This window comes from Berghia stephanieae, chromosome 13 (genome assembly GCF_034508935.2).
Source record: "Berghia stephanieae isolate SIO BIC M18660-M18661 chromosome 13, UCSD_Bste_1.3, whole genome shotgun sequence".
Lineage (NCBI taxonomy): Eukaryota > Metazoa > Mollusca > Gastropoda > Nudibranchia > Aeolidiidae > Berghia > Berghia stephanieae.
In genome coordinates this window covers 2,767,560-2,787,559 of record NC_088372.1, presented here as the reverse complement: position 1 = coordinate 2,787,559, position 20,000 = coordinate 2,767,560, and the positions used below count along the sequence as shown (strand labels likewise).

The following is a 20,000-nucleotide window of genomic DNA, read 5'->3' as shown; positions in this document are numbered from 1 at the left end:
GGAATGAGATTACTTGGTTTTGTTCTGGCCCTGGCCGGATACTCTAGCTGAGAGGGAAACAGTCAAATGTATAGTTAGTTTTGGGAGATGATATTTTTTTCCTTGTAAATCATCTCTCTGTTATGCACTGTATTATGTTTTATTTATATTATATATGATTTGTAAAACATTTGAGTGTATTCCTCTTCGTAGGAACCTGTGCTTGTGTCCAGATGAGACTTTTAGATGATCTCAAACTAAGTACTTTGATAGAGTGCTCTTGGAATCTACACCTGTTCCCTATTTGAACCAATTCCCCTTTGTCTTATCTTTTCTTGGGTGCTTTATTGTAATTCTAGAACTTAATACCATCCCATTTTCTTCCTTTTTACTGGCGTTGATATGACCTTAATGTGTTGCAAGCGCCATAAAACCCTTAAAAACAAAAACATTATCTTTTCTTGGGTGTTTTAATTGTAATTCTAGAACTTTTTACTATCCCATTTTCTTCCTTTTTACTGGCGCTGAAATGACCTTTTTTTTTTTGCCGTAAAACCCTTAAAAACATTTTAAAAGCATCAATTTTTTCTTGACCTTAGTCGCATATTCTGGACGGATCGTGGTCCCAAACCCAAGATTGAATCGGCCAATCTGGACGGTAGCGAACGTTACATCCTGGCATCCATTGAAATGGGATGGCCCAACGGCATCGTGGCCGACATTGGGAGAGGTTGGATCTATTGGGCCGACACCAAGAAGCACACGGTGGAAGCGGCCCGTTATGACGGAACTGGTCGCAGGACGGTCTATCACAGTGTGTGTAAGTATTTGGGGGTGGTGGTGGAGGAAGGGGGGGGGGGGGGGGGAGGGGGAGAGAGGGGGAGAGGGAGGTAGGGATGGAGAGAAAGAGAGAGAGAGAGAGAGAGAGGGAGAGGGAGGTAGGGATGGAGAGAAAGAGAGAGAGAGAGGGGGAGAGGGAGGTAGGGATGGAGAGAAAGAGAGAGAGAGGGGGAGAGGGAGGTAGGGATGGAGAGAAAGAGAGAGAGAGGGGGAGAGGGAGGTAGGGATGGAGAGAAAGAGAGAGAAAGAGAGAGAGAGAGAGAGAGAGGGAGAGTTTGGGGGGGGGGGGGGGGGGGGGGGGGGGGGGGGGGGGGGGGAAATCAACCTTCTGAAGGAATATAGCTACGGTAAATTAGGATGAGATTGACATCGGACATTGGATATGGATTATCTATCTTTATATATAGGAATATATATGTATGTATATATATATATATATATATATATATATATATATATATATATATATATATATATATATATATATATATATATATATATATATATATATATATATATATATATATATATATATATATATACATATATATATTCCTATATATATAATCATATATATATAATCATATTCCTTTATGAAATGCCAATGCAATGAAATACTATAATGTCATATGTAAAGGCATGTAATCATTAAATATTCTTTTAGACCATGTTTGCATTGACATATCTTCACTTATTATTTTTTTCCTTGTCCTTTAAAAAAAACCCAAAAACCCCCCACAAACTACAATAATTTTAATTCAATCCTTTCACCTTAATTCCGTTAAATTTTTCTCCCAAAAATTCTAGTCTCTAGTACTTATTCTATATATACCACCTCTTCCAGTATTACAATTATAATATATATTATAATTATAATAATTATTTTCTAGTAGATTCTTGTTTCTTCACACACTGACCTCTCGTTCCACCCCGATCACTCCCCTGGGACACCCTACCGACTACCCACGCCACGCTGTTTCATTCATACTGCAACCGCTATTGAGTACAGACGATACAAGTTATTATGCATTTTATTTTATTTCATTTTATTTTATTTTATTTTATTTTATATTTTTTTATCTGTTTCCCACATTAATTTGTGTATTGTTGTGCTGACGAAGGGTTTGTACCTGAAACGTCCATTGTCTTTATCGTATTCCTATACGAAGCCTCTCCATTTTCACTCTTTTCATCATTAGTATTTTCACAATCACAGGCTTCAGGCAGCCCTTACCTTACCGTTTTCTACCACTTTTTCAGTTTCTGAAGAAGCACCGTATGCCCTGGATTTGTTTGAAGATCACCTGTACGTGTTGACCCAGACATCCAATGCTTTGTGGAAACTGCACAAGTTCGGGGATACCAAATTTCCCAACCAGCTCCTCTCAACCCTGCCTCACACCCGAGACATCAGCATTATACAGGAAAACAAACAAGTGCAAGGTAAGCAGAATGAGCTGAAAATCGAATACTCCCATAGTGGGCAGGTGGGTACATACTGTGTCTTCTATCCCCTTATATCTGGGTGGGGTTCCTGACCTCCCATAGTGGGCACGTGGGTACATACTGTGTCTTCTATCCCCCTATATCTGGGGGGTGGGGGGGGGGGGTTCCTGACCTCCCATAGTGGGCAGGTGGGTACATACTGTGTCTTCTATTCCCCTTATATCTGTTTTCCAACATGCTTTCTGTCTTTGTCTTGGAATGAGATTACTTGGTTTTGTTCTGGCCCTGGCCAGAGTCCTGGCTGGGAGGGAAACAGTCAAATGCATAGTTAATATTTTGGGAGATGATATTTTTTTCCTTGTAAATCATCTCTCTGTTATGTACTGTATTATTTTTCCTTTTACATATGTATGATTTGTAAACAATTGAGTATGTTCCTTTTGGCGGGGACCTGTGCTTGTGTCTGGATGAGACATTTAGTGATCTCAAACTAAGTACACTGATAGTGTGCTCTTGGAATCTACATCTGTTCCCTATTTGAACCATTCCCCTTTGTCTGCCTTATTCTTGGATGCTTTCATTGTAATTGTAGAACTTTTTTCTATCCCATTTTCTTCCTTTTTATTGGTGCTGATATGACCTTAATGTGTTGCGAGCGCCGAAAAACCTTTAAAAACATTAAAAACATCTCGTTTGATTTATCCACAGTGCCATCCAATTGTACAGCTGGAAGGTGTCATGAAACCCAGGTCTGTTTCAACAGGCCTCACGGCCCACAGGGATATTCCTGCTTCTGTCCCGATGGGGCCACCTTCAAAGACAACAAGTGTGACTTTGAGAGGCCGCCCAGTTGTGATTCTTACTGCCTCAACGGAGGCACCTGTCAGTTTTCTCTGAGTGGGAATAAGATCAAATGCAGGTAAGTGTTGAAATTAAGAAATTGACGGGCAGGGAGGTACATACTATGTCTTCTATCCCCCTGTATCTGTTTTCCAACATGCTTTCTGTCTTTGTCTTGGAATGAGATTACTTGGTTTTGTCCTGGCCCTGGCCGGATACCTTGGCTGGGAGAGAAACAGTCAAAGGTATAGTTATTTTTGGGAGATGATATTTTTTTTTCTTGTAAATCATATCTCTGTTATGCACTGTATTATGTTTTGTTTACATATTATGTATGATTTTTAAACATTTGAGTGTATTCCTCTTAGTGGGGATCTGTGCTTGTGTCTGGATGACACAGCCGTTTACTGCTTTCACTTTAGTTCGACAGGTAAATTTTGCCGGACGCTAGTTCATAACAGATGGCGAGTCACGGCCTGTGCCGAAAGGGAGACTGAGCAATTTTTCCTATTTTGATAATTTTTTTCTCAAGTTCAAAGTAGCGTAGTAAAGATGCTATTAGATGTTGCAATAAGATATTTTAGAGTCATAACAAGTGGTTTACATACTTTTATTTGATATAATTTTAGATCATTTGGGATTAGATTTTATAGGAAATAACCATAAAAATGGGTCAGAAATTTTAATTACTTCAAACGATATAATCAAAAATTACATAGTTATCTGAGTTTATACAAATAAATGAGAAATACTGCAATAATCATCAATATTCACAGAGTAGAAATATATAATCAAAGTCGTTTTGTAATGAAGCATTGTTGAGATATCCGCTCACCTGTACAGCAATATCCTTTTTTGACAGCAATAAAAAAAATTCGTGATCACCGAATTGTAGGGGCTTGTTGATCAAATGATCAAAACGAACTGGTTTTAGTAATGGCAATTGACAATTCTTAGGAAAAGATATGTAATATGCATTCCTTTGACGTTTGTATAGATGTAAACTATATAATAATAATAATAATAATAATAATAATAATAATAATAATAATAATAATAATAATAATAATAATAATAATAATAATAATAATATAATAATGATGATGATGACGATAATAATTACAATAACAATAAGGATAACAATAATAATAATAATATAATAATAATAATAATAATAATAATAATAATAATAATAATAATAATAATAATAATAATAATAATAATAATAATAATAATAATAATGATGATGATGATGATGATGATGATCATCATCATTTTCATGAAAATAATATAGTGGCTATCACCTAAACGCCTGCTAATTTTGGAAAAACTCATTAATTTCTCTTTAAAATAGCTTTCGAAATGCCCGTTAAAAAAAAATGGAATTCGCCTATAATATGCCCCCCTGACAGAAAGGAATTAAAAATAGAAAGAAAGAAAGAAAGAATAAAGAATTTTACTGAATCATTTGCGGCCAAAGAATTGACTCATCGCCTCTGAGAGTTTTATTTAACTTCCCAACGCCCCAAATTACTATCATTCATTCAATATAATTTACTCCTCCCCACTCCACGCTCTCCGTCACTTTCCTTCCATGTCCCTCAAACCGCTTTCTTTCCATGGAGCGTCCAATCAGCTTTTTACAATTGCCCATTTCCAATTGGCTGCTGAATACGAACAATTCTAATTTCAATTGTCCACCACTCGGTCATCAGCAAAGTCAAGACAGCTCCTCCTACTCAAATCACACATACCCACGAATATGACAGGCCTTGTAGACCAGTCACTGGTCTTTGATGTTACACAACCATCCGCCAGCTTTGATCACATCGCTTTTGATGATGTCACTCAATATCTATCTTCTTCTCTCAACCCGGTTGACTGTACCACGAGTCAACATAAAAGAATGTCGCGGTGAGGTGCGAATCGTGAAGATGGAATGACGTAGCTGTGTTAAAGTTATAGGTTCAAAGTTCAATTGTCAGAGAGAACTGATAAGAGATCAAACTGAGGTGGTAAAATGAAAATTAGTTCGTGGTAAAACGTTGCATAAATTAGTTTTATGTTATGTACACAAACACACACACACACACACTTACTCTCTCTCTCTCTCTCTCTCTCTCTCTCTCTCTCTCTCTCTCTCTCTCTCTCTCTCTCTCTCTCTCTCTCTCTTTTTTTTCTCCAGTGCTGCGACAAAAAAAAAGGACGCCGACCAGATAGCTAATACTATTTAAAATGGAAATTTGTTGAAAATGGTCTGCTTATTGAACAACCAAAGCATCGTGGATAACAGAAATGATCATTGTGAATCAGTTGAAACACGTGATATCGATGTAATACTAATACTAGTAATAATCATAAAATATCAGTGTATTTATCTTACTCTTGATCACCACTGTAATAATAACGATATTATTATTATTGTTAATAATAATAATAATAATAATAATAATAATAATAATAATAATAATAATAATAATAATAATAATAATAATAATAATAATAATAATAATAATAATAATAATGATAATAGTAGTAAAAAATAAATAATATCCATTTTTGACAATAAAAAATCGTGATAAATGCATTGAAAAGGACGGAAGGGGGGGGGGGGGGGGGGGGGGGGGAGGATTAATGATCAGATAATCAAAATGAACTGTTATTTTAAAATAAATTGACAATCATAGGTAAAAATAAGTTATAAGTATTCCTCTGACTTTGTATAGATCTTAACATATTTTTATACTTTTTATTAACATACGTAAAACCTCACGATTATTTTAAGGAACAGCATCTAATTAATCAACCAACGTTCTGTTTTCTTTTTTTTTCACCGGTGGAACTTCACTTGCTAATTCTGGAGCAATTTACATGAAATGTTTTTTAACCACATATCTCATTTGAGCCCTTTCACAGCTTATTCGGCAGAGTCCATTTGCATTGAGACAATGCTTGTTTTCAGTATGACCATTCATCTGAGTAAAGAAAAAAAAATCATTAGTTATTATTGATATTGATGATGATGATGATGATGATGATGATGATGATGATGATGATGATGATGATGATGATGATGATGATGATGATGATGATGATCATAATTGTAATTATAAGAGTTATAATAATATTATTGATTGTTAGTAATAATATGATAGTGATCGCCTAGATGCCTGCTAATAATAATAACGTAATAATTTTCCTTTAAAATATAGTTCTAAATGCCCGTTATTCAAAATGGAATCCGCCTATATACCCACTCTGAAATATTTTTAGCAAAAATAAGATAGAGAAAGAAGTTTACTGTATCATTTGCGGCCAAAAAATTGATTTATCACCGGTCTGCAAGAGTCTTATTTGACACCCAGACAACGCCCCAAATTACTTTCAATTCATTTCATACTCCACCTCTCCAGAAATTTCCTCCCATGACCTCCAAACTGCTTTCTATCCATGGAGTGCCAATCAGATGTTTACAATTACCAATTTCCAACTGGCTGCTGAAAAAGGACAATTATAATTTCAATCTTTCACCAGTCGGTCATCGGCAAAGTCAAATAAGCCCCTCCCACTCAAATCACATATCCCCTCGAATGCTCGGCATTGTAGCGCAGTCCACCGGGCCTTTGAGGTTACACAATCATCCGCCACCTTTGATTACATCGGTTTTTGATGATGTCATAATATATCTATCTACCCTCTTTTCTCACGCCGTTGACTGTATCAACGGGCGATGTAGAAGAATATCGAGGGAAGGTGCGAATCGTGAAGACGGAATGGCAAATCGGTGTGAAAGTTATAGGTTCAAAGTTCAATGCAATAAAAATCGTTCCGTGCTAAAAATGTGCGTACATGAGTTTTATATACACACACACACACACACACACACACACACACACACACACACACACACGCTCTCTCTCTCTCTCTCTCTCTCTCTCTCTCTCTCTCTCTCTCGTGTGTGTGTGTGTGTGTGTGTGTGTGTACTACTACTACTACTACTACTACTACTACTACTACTACTACTACTACTACTACTACTACTACTGCTGCTGCTGCTGCTACTACGATTACTACTATTACTGCGCTATCATCATCAACATCATCATCATCATCACCATAAAACAACAACAACAACAACAACAACAACAACAACAACAACAACGTTATCATCACCATTGGACTCGTGTTCTTATGTCTCTGGAGTTTGTCTGAATACGGGACTATTTTGTTAGCCAACAAAGAATTAGACAAGGTGTGTTTACACATTCATTGTGCAGAAACCTGTCATTACAAATCGGTGAAATAAATGCTATATTAAAAGTAGATTATTACTCTTGTATTTACTACCATGTGTTAGGGTAACAAAACTCAGATAACATCAATTTGAATTTTTTAAACAATTAAAAATATTTTTCAGGTTAATTTTAAATAGAAAAATATACATTTTTCAAGAAAGAATAAAGTATACTCACCATTTCTTGATATCAATGAAAATAATTGCGTCTTGAAGATGAAAATGTGGCCGTTATATCCATATAAAATAGAAAAATATAGAAGAAGTGTATGGTCAGCAATTGCAGTGTAAAAATGAACGATTTTACGAAATCTGTCCTATAGCCTGACTGACAATGAAATCCAAGCGGTGCATTCTACCTGCAGGGATAAATATAGGCCAGTTTTCACGTTCTGGACATCTGTTATGACGTAACCACACGGTGGTCTCCCCGTCATCGACGGTGGGTCGTTCCCATTGGGGGTGAGGCGGTAGTAAACTAAAGTGAAAGATTTCTAGTGTAATAAACGGCTGTGATGAGACTTTTAGGTGATCTCAATTTAAGTACACTGATAGTGTGCTCTTGGAATCTACATCTGTTCCCTTTTAAACCAATTCCCCTTTGTCTGCCTTATTATTAGATGCTTTAATTGTAATTCTAGAACTTTTGACTATCCCATTTTTTCCATAAGAAATTAAGGAGAAGGAAACGGTGTAAGGTAAAGATTTAAACAAGTGTGTATGCAACTATGTGGTCTAGTGGTATGACACTCGCTTTGGGATCGGAAGGTCCTGGGTTCGAGCCCCGCTCAGCGCATAGTTGAGTCCTTGGAAAAGACTCTTTACTCACATTTCTCTCACCGTACTCAGGTGTAAAATGAGTACCTGGCCGTTAAACAGCACTGTCTCTGTCCGTCAAAATTATAATATCGCCTAACAGGCGTCATGTCCCGTCCTACATGTTAAGTGTTGGTGTTGCCCAGGGATCCGTTGTAAACCGCTTTGAGCACATTTAGTGGATATTGCGCTATATAAAAGCTCAATTTTTAATTTTTTTTAAAAGAAAGGTGCCAGACAAAGCCAGAAAGAAAAATACACAAAAAAAAAAAAACATCCCAAAAGGAAGAGGTTGACTGATTTTTTTGTGGATGTTTTTTTCTCTCTTGTTTTTTCTTTGGCATCTCTCATTTCATACACACTTGTTCAGTTCTTTGTCTGAAGTGTGAATACTTCAGGCATACAACAAATTATGGATCATCAAGTTCTATGGATAATGCATTTATGAGTTCCTTTTATCCACCCATCCGTCTTTCCCTCCCTACAGCTGCCCTCCCACCCATAAAGGTGTGAAATGTGAGATACCAATATTTTTAGATCATAGATATAGACTTCATAAGGAACACCATTTATTTTATACTTCTATATATATATTTTTTTTCCTTCCCTACAGCTGCCCTCCCACCCATAAAGGTATGAAATGTGAAAAGCCGATCTGTGAGGATTTCTGTCTTCATGGTGGTACCTGTCTCCCTCCAACACAAGGTCAACAGCAGCCCACATGCAGGTATGTCTGACAACAACCCAATAGACCTTATAAAACTTGACATGTTTGATGCAATGCCATCTGTGATTCAAACAGTACTATACTCCCCCCCCCCCCCCCCAATAAAAAAAACAAAAAACAAAAAAACACTGTACAATTTGATGAGAAAAAAAGTCTTGTAACTAATCATAAATTTGTTTAGATAAACTTTTTTTTTTTTTTTTAATGATTAAATCAGAAAGAAATTAAGAACTCCCCAAGAAAAAGGGGAACCTTGTGGCTCAGTCGATAGAGCACTGGCTTCAGATGTAAACGGACCAAGATCGAGACCGGATGCTGTCAAGATGTTTTTCTGACCTCCCCCCCTCCTGTCCATCCAGCAGTGATTGGGTAGCCTGAGTTTGTTAGATCTAGTAGAAAGACTACTAGAGTCCTATTCAAAGGATAACAAGCAACTGCTATTATCCGTTTTACCCTATAGAAACGGGAATAAACTTCAGCTCCATGGACCCAATGGCTCTAGAGGACTAATTTTTTTTTTCAAACCAAGAAAAAAAGTAAATATTAGGGGATCAAATTTGTTTTAGTCAATGACAGATGGAGTCAGATGGAGAAAAGGTTTGAACTCAGATATTGTTACAGTGAATGACATAATCAGTCAGATGGTGAAAAGGTTTGAACTCAGATATTGTTACAGTGAATGACATAATCAATTGGATGGTGAAAAGGTCTGAACTGAGATATTGTCAAGTTTACTTAGAAGGTCAATTAAAAAGAAAAAATCAAAAATGAGTTCTTGTCATAAATACATAGTTGTCTAAATATTTCCCTCCGTCCATAGCTGTAAAGAGGGATATCACGGAGATCGTTGTGAAAGGACCCAATGTGAAGGATATTGTTTGAATGGTGGCGTCTGTCAAGTTGATCCCCAGCTTAAAGTGCACTGCATGTGAGTTGGGTTTGTTTTTGTTTTTTTCTGTGCATCTCTACAATGCTTTAAAAAATATTTCTACTATGGGAGGAGAAAGACAAGGAGAATGATTTTTTAAAGAATTATTATTATTAGTGTTAGTATTATTATTATTATTATTATTATTATTATTATTATTATTATTATTATTATTATTATTATTATTATTATTATTATTATTATTATTATTATTATTGCATGAAATGGACCAATTGTAATTGCATGCGCCCTAAGGATAGGATGCTAGTCTATTGTAAAGTACTTTCCACCAGATGTAACAGACCCAGCTGCTGGGTGGATTGGGGGTCAGAAATAAATCTTGACTTTACCCGGGATCGATCTCTGTCCCTTTGCTTGTGAAGCGAGTCCTCTACCAAATGAGCTATTGGGTCCTCCCTATAGGGATATCTCATTGGTCCTTAGTGTTTTATTCATCGTGTAATAATAATAATAGTAATAACAATATTAATATGGGGGCAGTGTGGCTCAGTGGTACGGTCTTTGCTTCGTACCTGAAATGTACAGAGTTCAATCACCTCCGCTGCGCTGTGTGGCCTTGAGCAAGTCACCTCGCCCTATCTCACTTTGCGGCGCTGCACTGCGGCTGACGCCTGGGTTATTCCAGTCTTCCCTTGGAATAGACCCTAAAGACAAATTTCCCCTTGGGGATGAATGACGGGAATTTTATTTTATTTATTTTTTAAAGGAGAAACTTGAATCGTCCATAGTATATGTCTTCGTCTAAAAAATCGAAGCTTACAATTCAACACTTATCGTTATTTTTTTTTCCTTCGAGCTTCAAGCAGCAAAAATTTTCCTGATCACTTCAAGGACGATCAAAGTATGACTGCTACAGATAGAATGAAGTTGACATCACTCAGGTCTTTGTTATTGTTTTTTGATATCCGCGTTTATGAGTAATTCTCACTAAACTGTATTATCGAGACTTTAAACGTTTTAGGTTATACATAGTTTTGTGTGTTGATCCGTTATAATTCCGGATGGCAATGTTGTGAGCTTCTTAGCCAAACGCATACTATCTATTTATTTGCTTCTCACACCCCCTAGATGTCCCATTGACCACAAAGGGAAACGATGTGAAGAGGTCATTCCAGTGACAGAGTGGTGTCCTAAACACTGTCATAACAACGGAACGTGTATCAAGGAACAGTCTGGCTATGTCAAGTGTCAATGCCAACCTGGATTCTTAGGTGAGAATTTTTTTTATATAACATAGTGGGCAGGAGGGGGAGGGGGGGTACATACTGTGTCTTCTATCCCCCTGTATCTGGGTGGGGTTCCTGACCTCCCATAGTGGGCAGGGGGGTACATACTGTGTCTTCTATCCCCCTGTATCTGGGTGGGGTTCCTGACCTCCCATAGTGGGCAGGGGGGTACATACTGTGTCTTCTATCCCCCTGTATCTGGGTGGGGTTCCTGACCTCCCATAGTGGGCAGGGGGGTACATACTGTGTCTTCTATCCCCTGTATCTGGGTGGGGTTCCTGACCTCCCATAGTGGGCAGGGGGGTACATACTGTGTCTTCTATCCCCCTGTATCTGGGTGGGGTTCCTGACCTCCCATAGTGGGCAGGGGGGTACATACTGTGTCTTCTATCCCCCTGTATCTGGGTGGGGTTCCTGACCTCCCATAGTGGGCAGGGGGGTACATACTGTTCTTCTATCCCCCTGTATCTGGGTGGGGTTCCTGACCTCCCATAGTGGGCAGGGGGGTACATACTGTGTCTTCTATCCCCCTGTATCTGGGTGGGGTTCCTGACCTCCCATAGTGGGCAGGGGGGTACATACTGTGTCTTCTATCCCCTGTATCTGGGTGGGGTTCCTGACCTCCCATAGTGGGCAGGGGGGTACATACTGTGTCTTCTATCCCCCTGTATCTGGGTGGGGTTCCTGACCTCCCATAGTGGGCAGGGGGGGTACATACTGTGTCTTCTATCCCCTGTATCTGGGTGGGGTTCCTGACCTCCCATAGTGGGCAGGGGGGTACATACTGTGTCTTCTATCCCCCTGTATCTGGGTGGGGTTCCTGACCTCCCATAGTGGGCAGGGGGGTACATACTGTGTCTTCTATCCCCTGTATCTGGGTGGGGTTCCTGACCTCCCATAGTGGGCAGGGGGGTACATACTGTGTCTTCTATCCCCCTGTATCTGGGTGGGGTTCCTGACCTCCCATAGTGGGCAGGGGGGTACATACTGTGTCTTCTATCCCTCTGTATCTGGATGGGGTTCCTGACCTCCCATAGTGGGCAGGGGGGTACAAACTGTGTCTTCTATCCCCCTGTATCTGGGTGGGGTTCCTGACCCCCCATAGTGGGCAGGGGGGTACATACTGTGTCTTCTATCCCCCTGTATCTGGGTGGGGTTCCTGACCTCCCATAGTGGGCAGGGGGGTACATACTGTGTCTTCTATCCCCCTGTATCTGGGTGGGGTTCCTGACCTCCCATAGTGGGCAGGGGGGTACATACTGTGTCTTCTATCCCCCTGTATCTGGGTGGGGTTCCTGACCTCCATAGTGGGCAGGGGGGTACATACTGTGTCTTCTATCCCCTGTATCTGGGTGGGGTTCCTGACCTCCCATAGTGGGCAGGGGGGTACATACTGTGTCTTCTATCCCCCTGTATCTGGGTGGGGTTCCTGACCTCCCATAGTGGGCAGGGGGGTACATACTGTGTCTTCTATCCCCCTGTATCTGGGTGGGGTTCCTGACCTCCCATAGTGGGCAGGGGGGTACATACTATGTCTTCTATCCCCCTGTATCTGGGTGGGGTTCCTGACCTCCCATAGTGGGCAGGGGGGTACATACTGTGTCTTCTATCCCTCTGTATCTGGATGGGGTTCCTGACCTCCCATAGTGGGCAGGGGGGTACAAACTGTGTCTTCTATCCCCCTGTATCTGGGTGGGGTTCCTGACCCCCCATAGTGGGCAGGGGGGTACATACTGTGTCTTCTATCCCCCTATATCTGGATAGGGTTCCTGACCTCCCATAGTGGGCAGGGGGGTACATACTGTGTCTTCTATCCCCCTATATCTGGATGGGGTTCCTGACCTCCCATAGTGGGCAGGGGGGTACTTACTGTGTCTTCTATCCCCCTATATCTGGATAGGGTTCCTGACCTCCCATAGTGGGCAGGGGGGTACTTACTGTGTCTTCTATCCCCCTATATCTGGATAGGGTTCCTGACCTCCCATAGTGGGCAGGGGGGTACTTACTGACTGTGTCTCCTATCCCCATATATCTGGGTGGGGTTCCTAGCCTCCATAGTGGGCAGGGAGGTACATACTGTGTCTTCTATCCCCTTATGTCTGTTTTCCAACATGCTCTCTGTCTTTGTCTTGGAATGAGATTACTTGGTTTTTTCCTGGCCCTGGCCAGAGTCCTAGCTGAGAGGGAAACAGTCAAATGCATAGTTATTGTTTTGGGAGTTGATATTTTTTTCCTTGTAAATCATCTCTCTGTTATGTATTATTATATTTGTTATTTTGAATGTATAATGTAAGCATTTGAGTGTATTCCTCTTTGTTGGATTTTGTGCTTGTGTCCGGATGAGACTTGTAGGTGATCTCAAACTAAGTACATTGGTGGTATGCTCTTGGAATCTACATCTGATCCCTATTTATTCCCAGTTCCCCTTTGTCTTACTTTCTCTTGGGTCCTTTAATTGTAATTCTAGAACTTTTTACTATCCCATTTTCTTCCTTTTTACTGGCGCTGATATAACCTAAATGTGTTGCAAGTGCCGTAAAACCCTTAAAAACAAACAAAACTACAATCATCCATCCATTTCGTCAGTCTTTCATTCCATCCAACCATTCATTCCATTAGTCTTTGCATTCCATCCATCCATCTACTTCCATCCATCCATCCATCTTCTTTCATCCATCCATCCATCAATCCATATACTCATCCATCCATCCATTTTCCATCAATCCATCCATCCATCCGATATCCATCCATCCATCTTCTTCCATCCAGGCCTCCGGTGTGACCGTTGCCCAGATCTGACCTGCTACAGCATGGGAATTTGTGTCAAGGACCGACTGGGCCACTCCATGTGTCAATGTGCTGAGGGTTTGGATCCTCTCACCAAATGTCTGAAAAAGTTGTCCTGTGAAGCCTTGTGTAAGACCAGGAATGCCGTTGTCCCAGGTTTGGAAATTATCTTTTTTGATAAATGGACATTTATTTAGCGCATTTTCACGAGTATATATTATCTACCTATATATCTATACATCCATTAATTTATATTACTATCTGTCTATCCATCTATCCACATATCATCTAGGTACCTCTAGTTGTGGTTTCATGAGTGAACCATGCTCAATGCACTTCACAATGTTTCATTTATTCTCCCAGCAGGCCATAATCAACTGTTTTCCAATTTATACAGAGTTGCCTGTTGGACGCCCTTTTTGCACTAACACCCTTACAATATCCATCATTGCATATATAGATAACCAGGTACTTTTTCACACCTGAATCAAGTGGTGTAATGTGTTTAAAGTGCCTCACCCAAGGACACAATATGTTGGGACCAGTCATTGTCACCCATCCAGTCATTGACCATGGTTATTATAGCTTGACTTCTGTGACAAAATGAGACACTATATGGTTGAACACCGAGTTTTGTCACCGACAATTACTTGCGCGAACCAGGATGCGTTACTGAGGCCCTGAAACTGTTGCGGTGGAAAACACTGGAAAGTAGGCAGGAAGTAAAACGCCTCCAACTTCTATCTACACAGAACAGTACATTCCTACAAAACAACAGTAACTTTACCACAGTATTTCACCAAACAACACTGTACATCCACAAGAAATTATCATAGCAGTAAGTTCACAACCCCAACACACAGAACCAACAAATATAAAAAAATAGTTTCTTACCAAGAACTATCAATCAAGGAATGGAACACTCTCCCCACCAGAAATCCTAGATATTACCAACAACAACAAATTTGGTCAACTAGTAAACATTTATCTTTCAACTCAATAACACAATAATGGAGAAAGTCACCACATAATTCTATAAAATCTGCAGTGATGTGATGGGCAGTCCGCCTTTTGCAGATACTGGGTGGGGTTCCTGACCTCCCATAGTGGGCAGGGAGGTACTTACTATGTTTTCTATCCCCCTATATCTGTTTTCCAATTGCTTTCTGTCTTTGTCTTGGAATGAGATTACTTAGTTTTGCCCTGACCCTGGCCGGAGTCTTTGGCTGGGAGGGAAACAGTCGAATGTATAGTTATAGTTTTGGGAGATGATATTTTTTTCCTTGTAAATCATCTCTCTGTTATGTACTGTTATTTTTTTTATTTTAACATATGATTTGTAAACATTTGAGTGTGCTCCTCTTAGTGGGATCTTCTGCTGGTGTCTGGGTGAGACTTTTAGGTGATCTCAAACTAAGTACGCTGATGGTGTGCTCTTGGAATCTACATCTGTTCCCTATTTGAAACTTTTCCCCTTTGTCTTACTTTTTCCTCAAGTCCTTTTAATTGTACATCTAGAATGTTTTTACAATCCAATTTTCTTCCTTTTCACTGGCGCTGATATGACCTAAATGTGTTGCAAGCGCCCTAAAACCCTTAAATACATAAATACATACTTTTGCAGATAAAGACGTTGAACTCGAATGTTGAACTATCGAGATGTGTAATAGTAATCCAGTATGTTCTTTGTCTTTTCATATTCCAGAATATTGTGATTGTGAATGTAAACCAAACTTCTGGAAACGAGATTGTACCTCTTGTGACAACTACTGTAAACACGGACATTGTTCTCTTGGTAAGTCTCTTGATAATCTCAGTTTACTTTTATCATTGCATTCTTCTAGTCAATCAAAATTCAATGGATGCATAGTGGTGGCCAACTGGCTTTTCAGAGGGTGAAATGGAACATTATGGCGCACACAACCACTTTGGTCCATTATTATTATTATTTTTATTTTTTAAAATGAGCTTTTATATAGCGCAATATCCACTAAATGTGCTCAAAACGCTTTTCAATGTGTCCCTGATCAACAGCAACATTTAACATGAAAGACGGGTTATCACTCCTGTTAGGCGATATTACAGTTTTTTTTTCGGACAAGAGACAATGCTGTTAATGGCCAGGTACTCAGTTTACACCTGAGTACGGTGAGAGAATGTGAGTAAAGAGCCTTCTCCAAGGACTCAATTATGTGCCGAGCGAGGCTCAAACCTAGGACCTTCCGATCCGAAAGCGAGTGTCATACCACTAGACCACATAGCCGCACTACTCATAAAATTGGCTGGCTAAAAACAATAACAAAGAGCTGTGTGACGTCAATTTTGTTCTTTCTATACCTTTGTTGTTTTCCTATTCCAGAAAATGGCCGTGCCAAGTGCGAGTGTGATGAGTTCCACGAAGGAGATCGATGTGAGGAATGTAAATGTGGCAGTGTGGGCAAGTGTGAGCAGGATGGTGATGGGACATGGATGTGTCGGTAAGTTGGTGTGTGTGTGTCTGTGTGTGTGTGTGTGTGTGTGTCTGTGTGTCTGTGTGTGTGTCTGTGTGTCTGTGTGTGTGTCTGTGTGTCGGTGTGTGTGTGTGTGTGTGTGTGTGTGTGTGTGTGTGTGTGTGTGTGTGTGTGTGTGTGTGTGTGTGTGTGTGTCTCTCTCTCTCTCTCTCTCTCTCTCTCTCTCTCTCTCTCTCTCTCTCTCTCTCTCTCTCTCTCTTTCTCTCCCTCCCTCCCTCCCTCCCATCCACCCTCCCTCTCTCCAGGATCAACCTTTTAAAAGATAGATGTTTTTAAACAATGGTCAAAAGCTTTTGATGGAGATTGCCTGAATAAATACACACCCGTGTGCTTGATTGACATTGCTAGTAATGAAAAGAGCTGCATGGATGAAATCTTAAAATACTCAAAGACTGTATTAAATAGTGGGGGCTGCCTGAAGCCAGTGACCGTAAAATACTAACGAAAGAGTGAAAATGGAGAGGCTTCGTATGGAAACTATACAGACAATGGACATTTCGGGCACAAACCTTTCATCAACATAGCAATACACAAAATAACATGTAAAATAAATGAAATAAAATGCAAAATAACTTGTATCGTCTTTACTCATGGTGGTTGGAGTATGAATTGAGTACAAAGGTTTTCTTTTTTTTTTTTTTTTCATTTTATTTTATTTGTTTTCCACGTTAATTTGTGTATTGTTGTGCTGACGGAGGGTTTGTACTCGAAACGTCCATTGTCTATATTATTCCCATAAGAATCCTCTCCATTTTCACTCTTTTGTTAGTAAAGATTGCATTCAAAACGTGAGCCATTGCATCAAAATGGAATTATACCGGGTTAAACATAGAAGTTGGAAATTGAATTTTACAGACTAAGATATGAGTTGTTGTTGTCTTATTGATGAGAATATAATACAGGGTTTTTTTTGTTTTTTGTTTTTTTTATTAACTCTCTCGAGTTTATATGCATTGAAAATCAAACAAATTTGATTGATTTTCAATGAGGGTGAACCCGAGAGAGTTAAGCAAAATCCAAACATTACAATGTCGTATTTCTGGCCATTTAAAATCTAAATTTACTTGTAGACATCTGTTGAACTCTGATATAAATACTAATGTGATTGGATGGGTCATTGACAGTACCTAGTGCTTAAACCATTCATGCTTAAAATCTATCCATATATATATATATATATATATATATATATATATATATATATATATATATATATATATATATATATATATATATATATATATATATATATATATATATATATATATAAAGAAAAGCTAACCTGCATGCTATATGGTGAACTGCATGCCATAAATGAAAATCATAATTATCCTTATATAATAATAATAATATATACTTTATTCATAAAAAAAAATGGAAATTCGTTTACAGACGTGGCATGCATAAAAATGTATAAACACAAAGTTGAGAATCTATGGCGACAATGTATACATATATAATATATGCAAATGCACAAAAATGTAAAAATATACAACCAAGAACCAATAGCAACACTTTATATATTAATTTGATAAATTGAGATAGGCCATTATGATTATTATAAAGTTATACCATTGTCGTCATCATCCTTATCATCATCAGCATATCATCTTTGTCGTTGTTATCATTATATAACAGTTCAAGAAAAGAAAAAAGTAAAATTTCAAATAAATGTCGTGTCCCGGTATCCAGCAATGGTCGTGATCATTGGTTTTTGATATCGTCATTTCTAGTATTTTGTTCTGTATTCCGTGCCACTTTTCATATCCACATCTTAACTCTCTCCTTACCAGCCATTTTCAGGATTTTCCCCAAAACTTCACACTCAACTAACACAAAAATATATTTTTTATCACTCAAACACCATAGCAGTAAGTTCTTGCGATACATAGATACATTCTTTAGCAAAACATGCTCTACAACACATTGTTCATTTTCTTTAAATTTTATGATGTACACGAGAAATTTGAATAAGAGAAATGTTGGTTGTATCGTAACGAATGTGACGATTTTCCTACAGTTGGTAAGGAGAGGGTTAAACTAGGACCTGCCTGCCTTCTTTCATGTCTTTTTCTACTTTTTGCATGTTGCATGCTAAGTATAGATAGTATGCATTTGGCTAAGAGGCTCACAACATTGCCATCCAGAAGTATAACGGACCAACACACAAACTATGTATGTGTAACCTTAAACGTTTATAGTCTGATTAATACAGTTTAGTGAGAACTACTCATAAATGCGGATGGATGGATGGCAAAAAACAACAACAAAGACCCGAGTGATGTCAACTTCATTCTATCTATTGGTCAGGGGGCTTTGGTGGTGGTCATGGTGTATTGGGTAGTTTACACAGTGCATGGTGCAAATGGGGAAAAATGCCAGAGAAGTTAAGGAATAATGTAATTATCATTTTAAAAAAAAATTTAAAAAATTGAGCTTTTATATAGCGCAATATCCACTAAACGTGCTCAAAGCGCTTTACAGGGTTTTCCCTGGTCAATAGCAACATTTAACATGTAGGACAGGACATAACGCCTGTTAGGCGATATTACAATTTTTCGGACAAAGACAACGCTGTTAACGGCCAGGTACTCATTTTACACCTGAGTACGGTGTGAGAATGTGAGTAAAGAGCCTTTTCCAAGGACTCAACTATGCGCCGAGCGCGAGGCTCGAACCCAGGACCTTCCAATCCGAGAGCGAGTGTCATACCACAAGACCACATAGCCGCACATCATAGTGGATTTGTGAAAATTGGGAGAAATTCCACATCCTGACACCACTTTAAGGACGATAGGGAATGAGATTAGCGGAAGAGTAGCGTCCCTTGATTGGACGTCACTGGTGGAGAAGTTATTTGTAAACAAACCAACTACAAGCCAAGCGCTCCAAATACAAAATTTATTATTCATATTTCTGTACAAAAATGCATATCGTGCCTTAATTGTAATTCTAGAACTTTTTACTGTTCCATTTTCTTCCTTTTTACTGGCGCTGATATAACCTAAATGTCTTGCAAGTGCCGTAAAACCCTTAAAAACAAAAACAACAACAACAACAACATAAATATCCTTGTTCTATACATCACATGATGTGATCCAGGTGTAGCTTGGAGACGTTTGGACGTTTCTGTGAAGATTCTTGTATCGGTGCCTGTGGCAAGGGTGGCCTGTGTCACCAATGTTTTCTCAACCAGAGCACACTGCTGGGCCAGTGTGTTGAAGGACAGTGTGTGTAAGTTGGGAGTTTGCTTGGCCGAGGATAGAGAGAAATATAAATGGAATAAATGGAAGTCATATAAATGGCAGCAACACAAAACAAACAAACGACATTTCCGCCATTGGCCTTCGTCAGGAGTCAGAACTAGACACAAAAATGATGGCAAAATCTTTTTTTTTCCCCCATCGTTTGTCCTGTCTTGTTTGACTTTTGTCAATGGCCAACAGCTAAAACGTCGTTTGGGTTTTTGGTGTCACCATTTATAAGATTCACATTTATTACTGTCAACCGGGGCTACTTAGGTCGCCCGGGGTGGTCACTTATTGAAAAATAGATGGCTTGTTATAAAAGTTAAAGTGATGGGTGT

The 20,000-nt window shown here is 39.0% G+C and overlaps 1 protein-coding gene across 1 annotated transcript in view; it reads left to right on the top strand.

Annotated features, from left to right (window-relative positions):
- The window catches only part of LOC144958908 (low-density lipoprotein receptor-related protein 1-like), a gene marked incomplete in the record, with an annotated part of 328,538 nt that overhangs the window by 301,621 nt on the left and 6,917 nt on the right, over window positions 1–20,000 (top strand). The window contains 10 exon segments of the mRNA XM_078891197.1: window positions 579–799; window positions 2,080–2,262; window positions 2,974–3,184; window positions 8,829–8,942; window positions 9,763–9,870; window positions 10,960–11,102; window positions 13,887–14,060; window positions 15,610–15,699; window positions 16,264–16,381; window positions 19,517–19,648. Of these exon segments, the coding sequence (XP_078747323.1) occupies window positions 579–799; window positions 2,080–2,262; window positions 2,974–3,184; window positions 8,829–8,942; window positions 9,763–9,870; window positions 10,960–11,102; window positions 13,887–14,060; window positions 15,610–15,699; window positions 16,264–16,381; window positions 19,517–19,648 (1,494 nt within the window).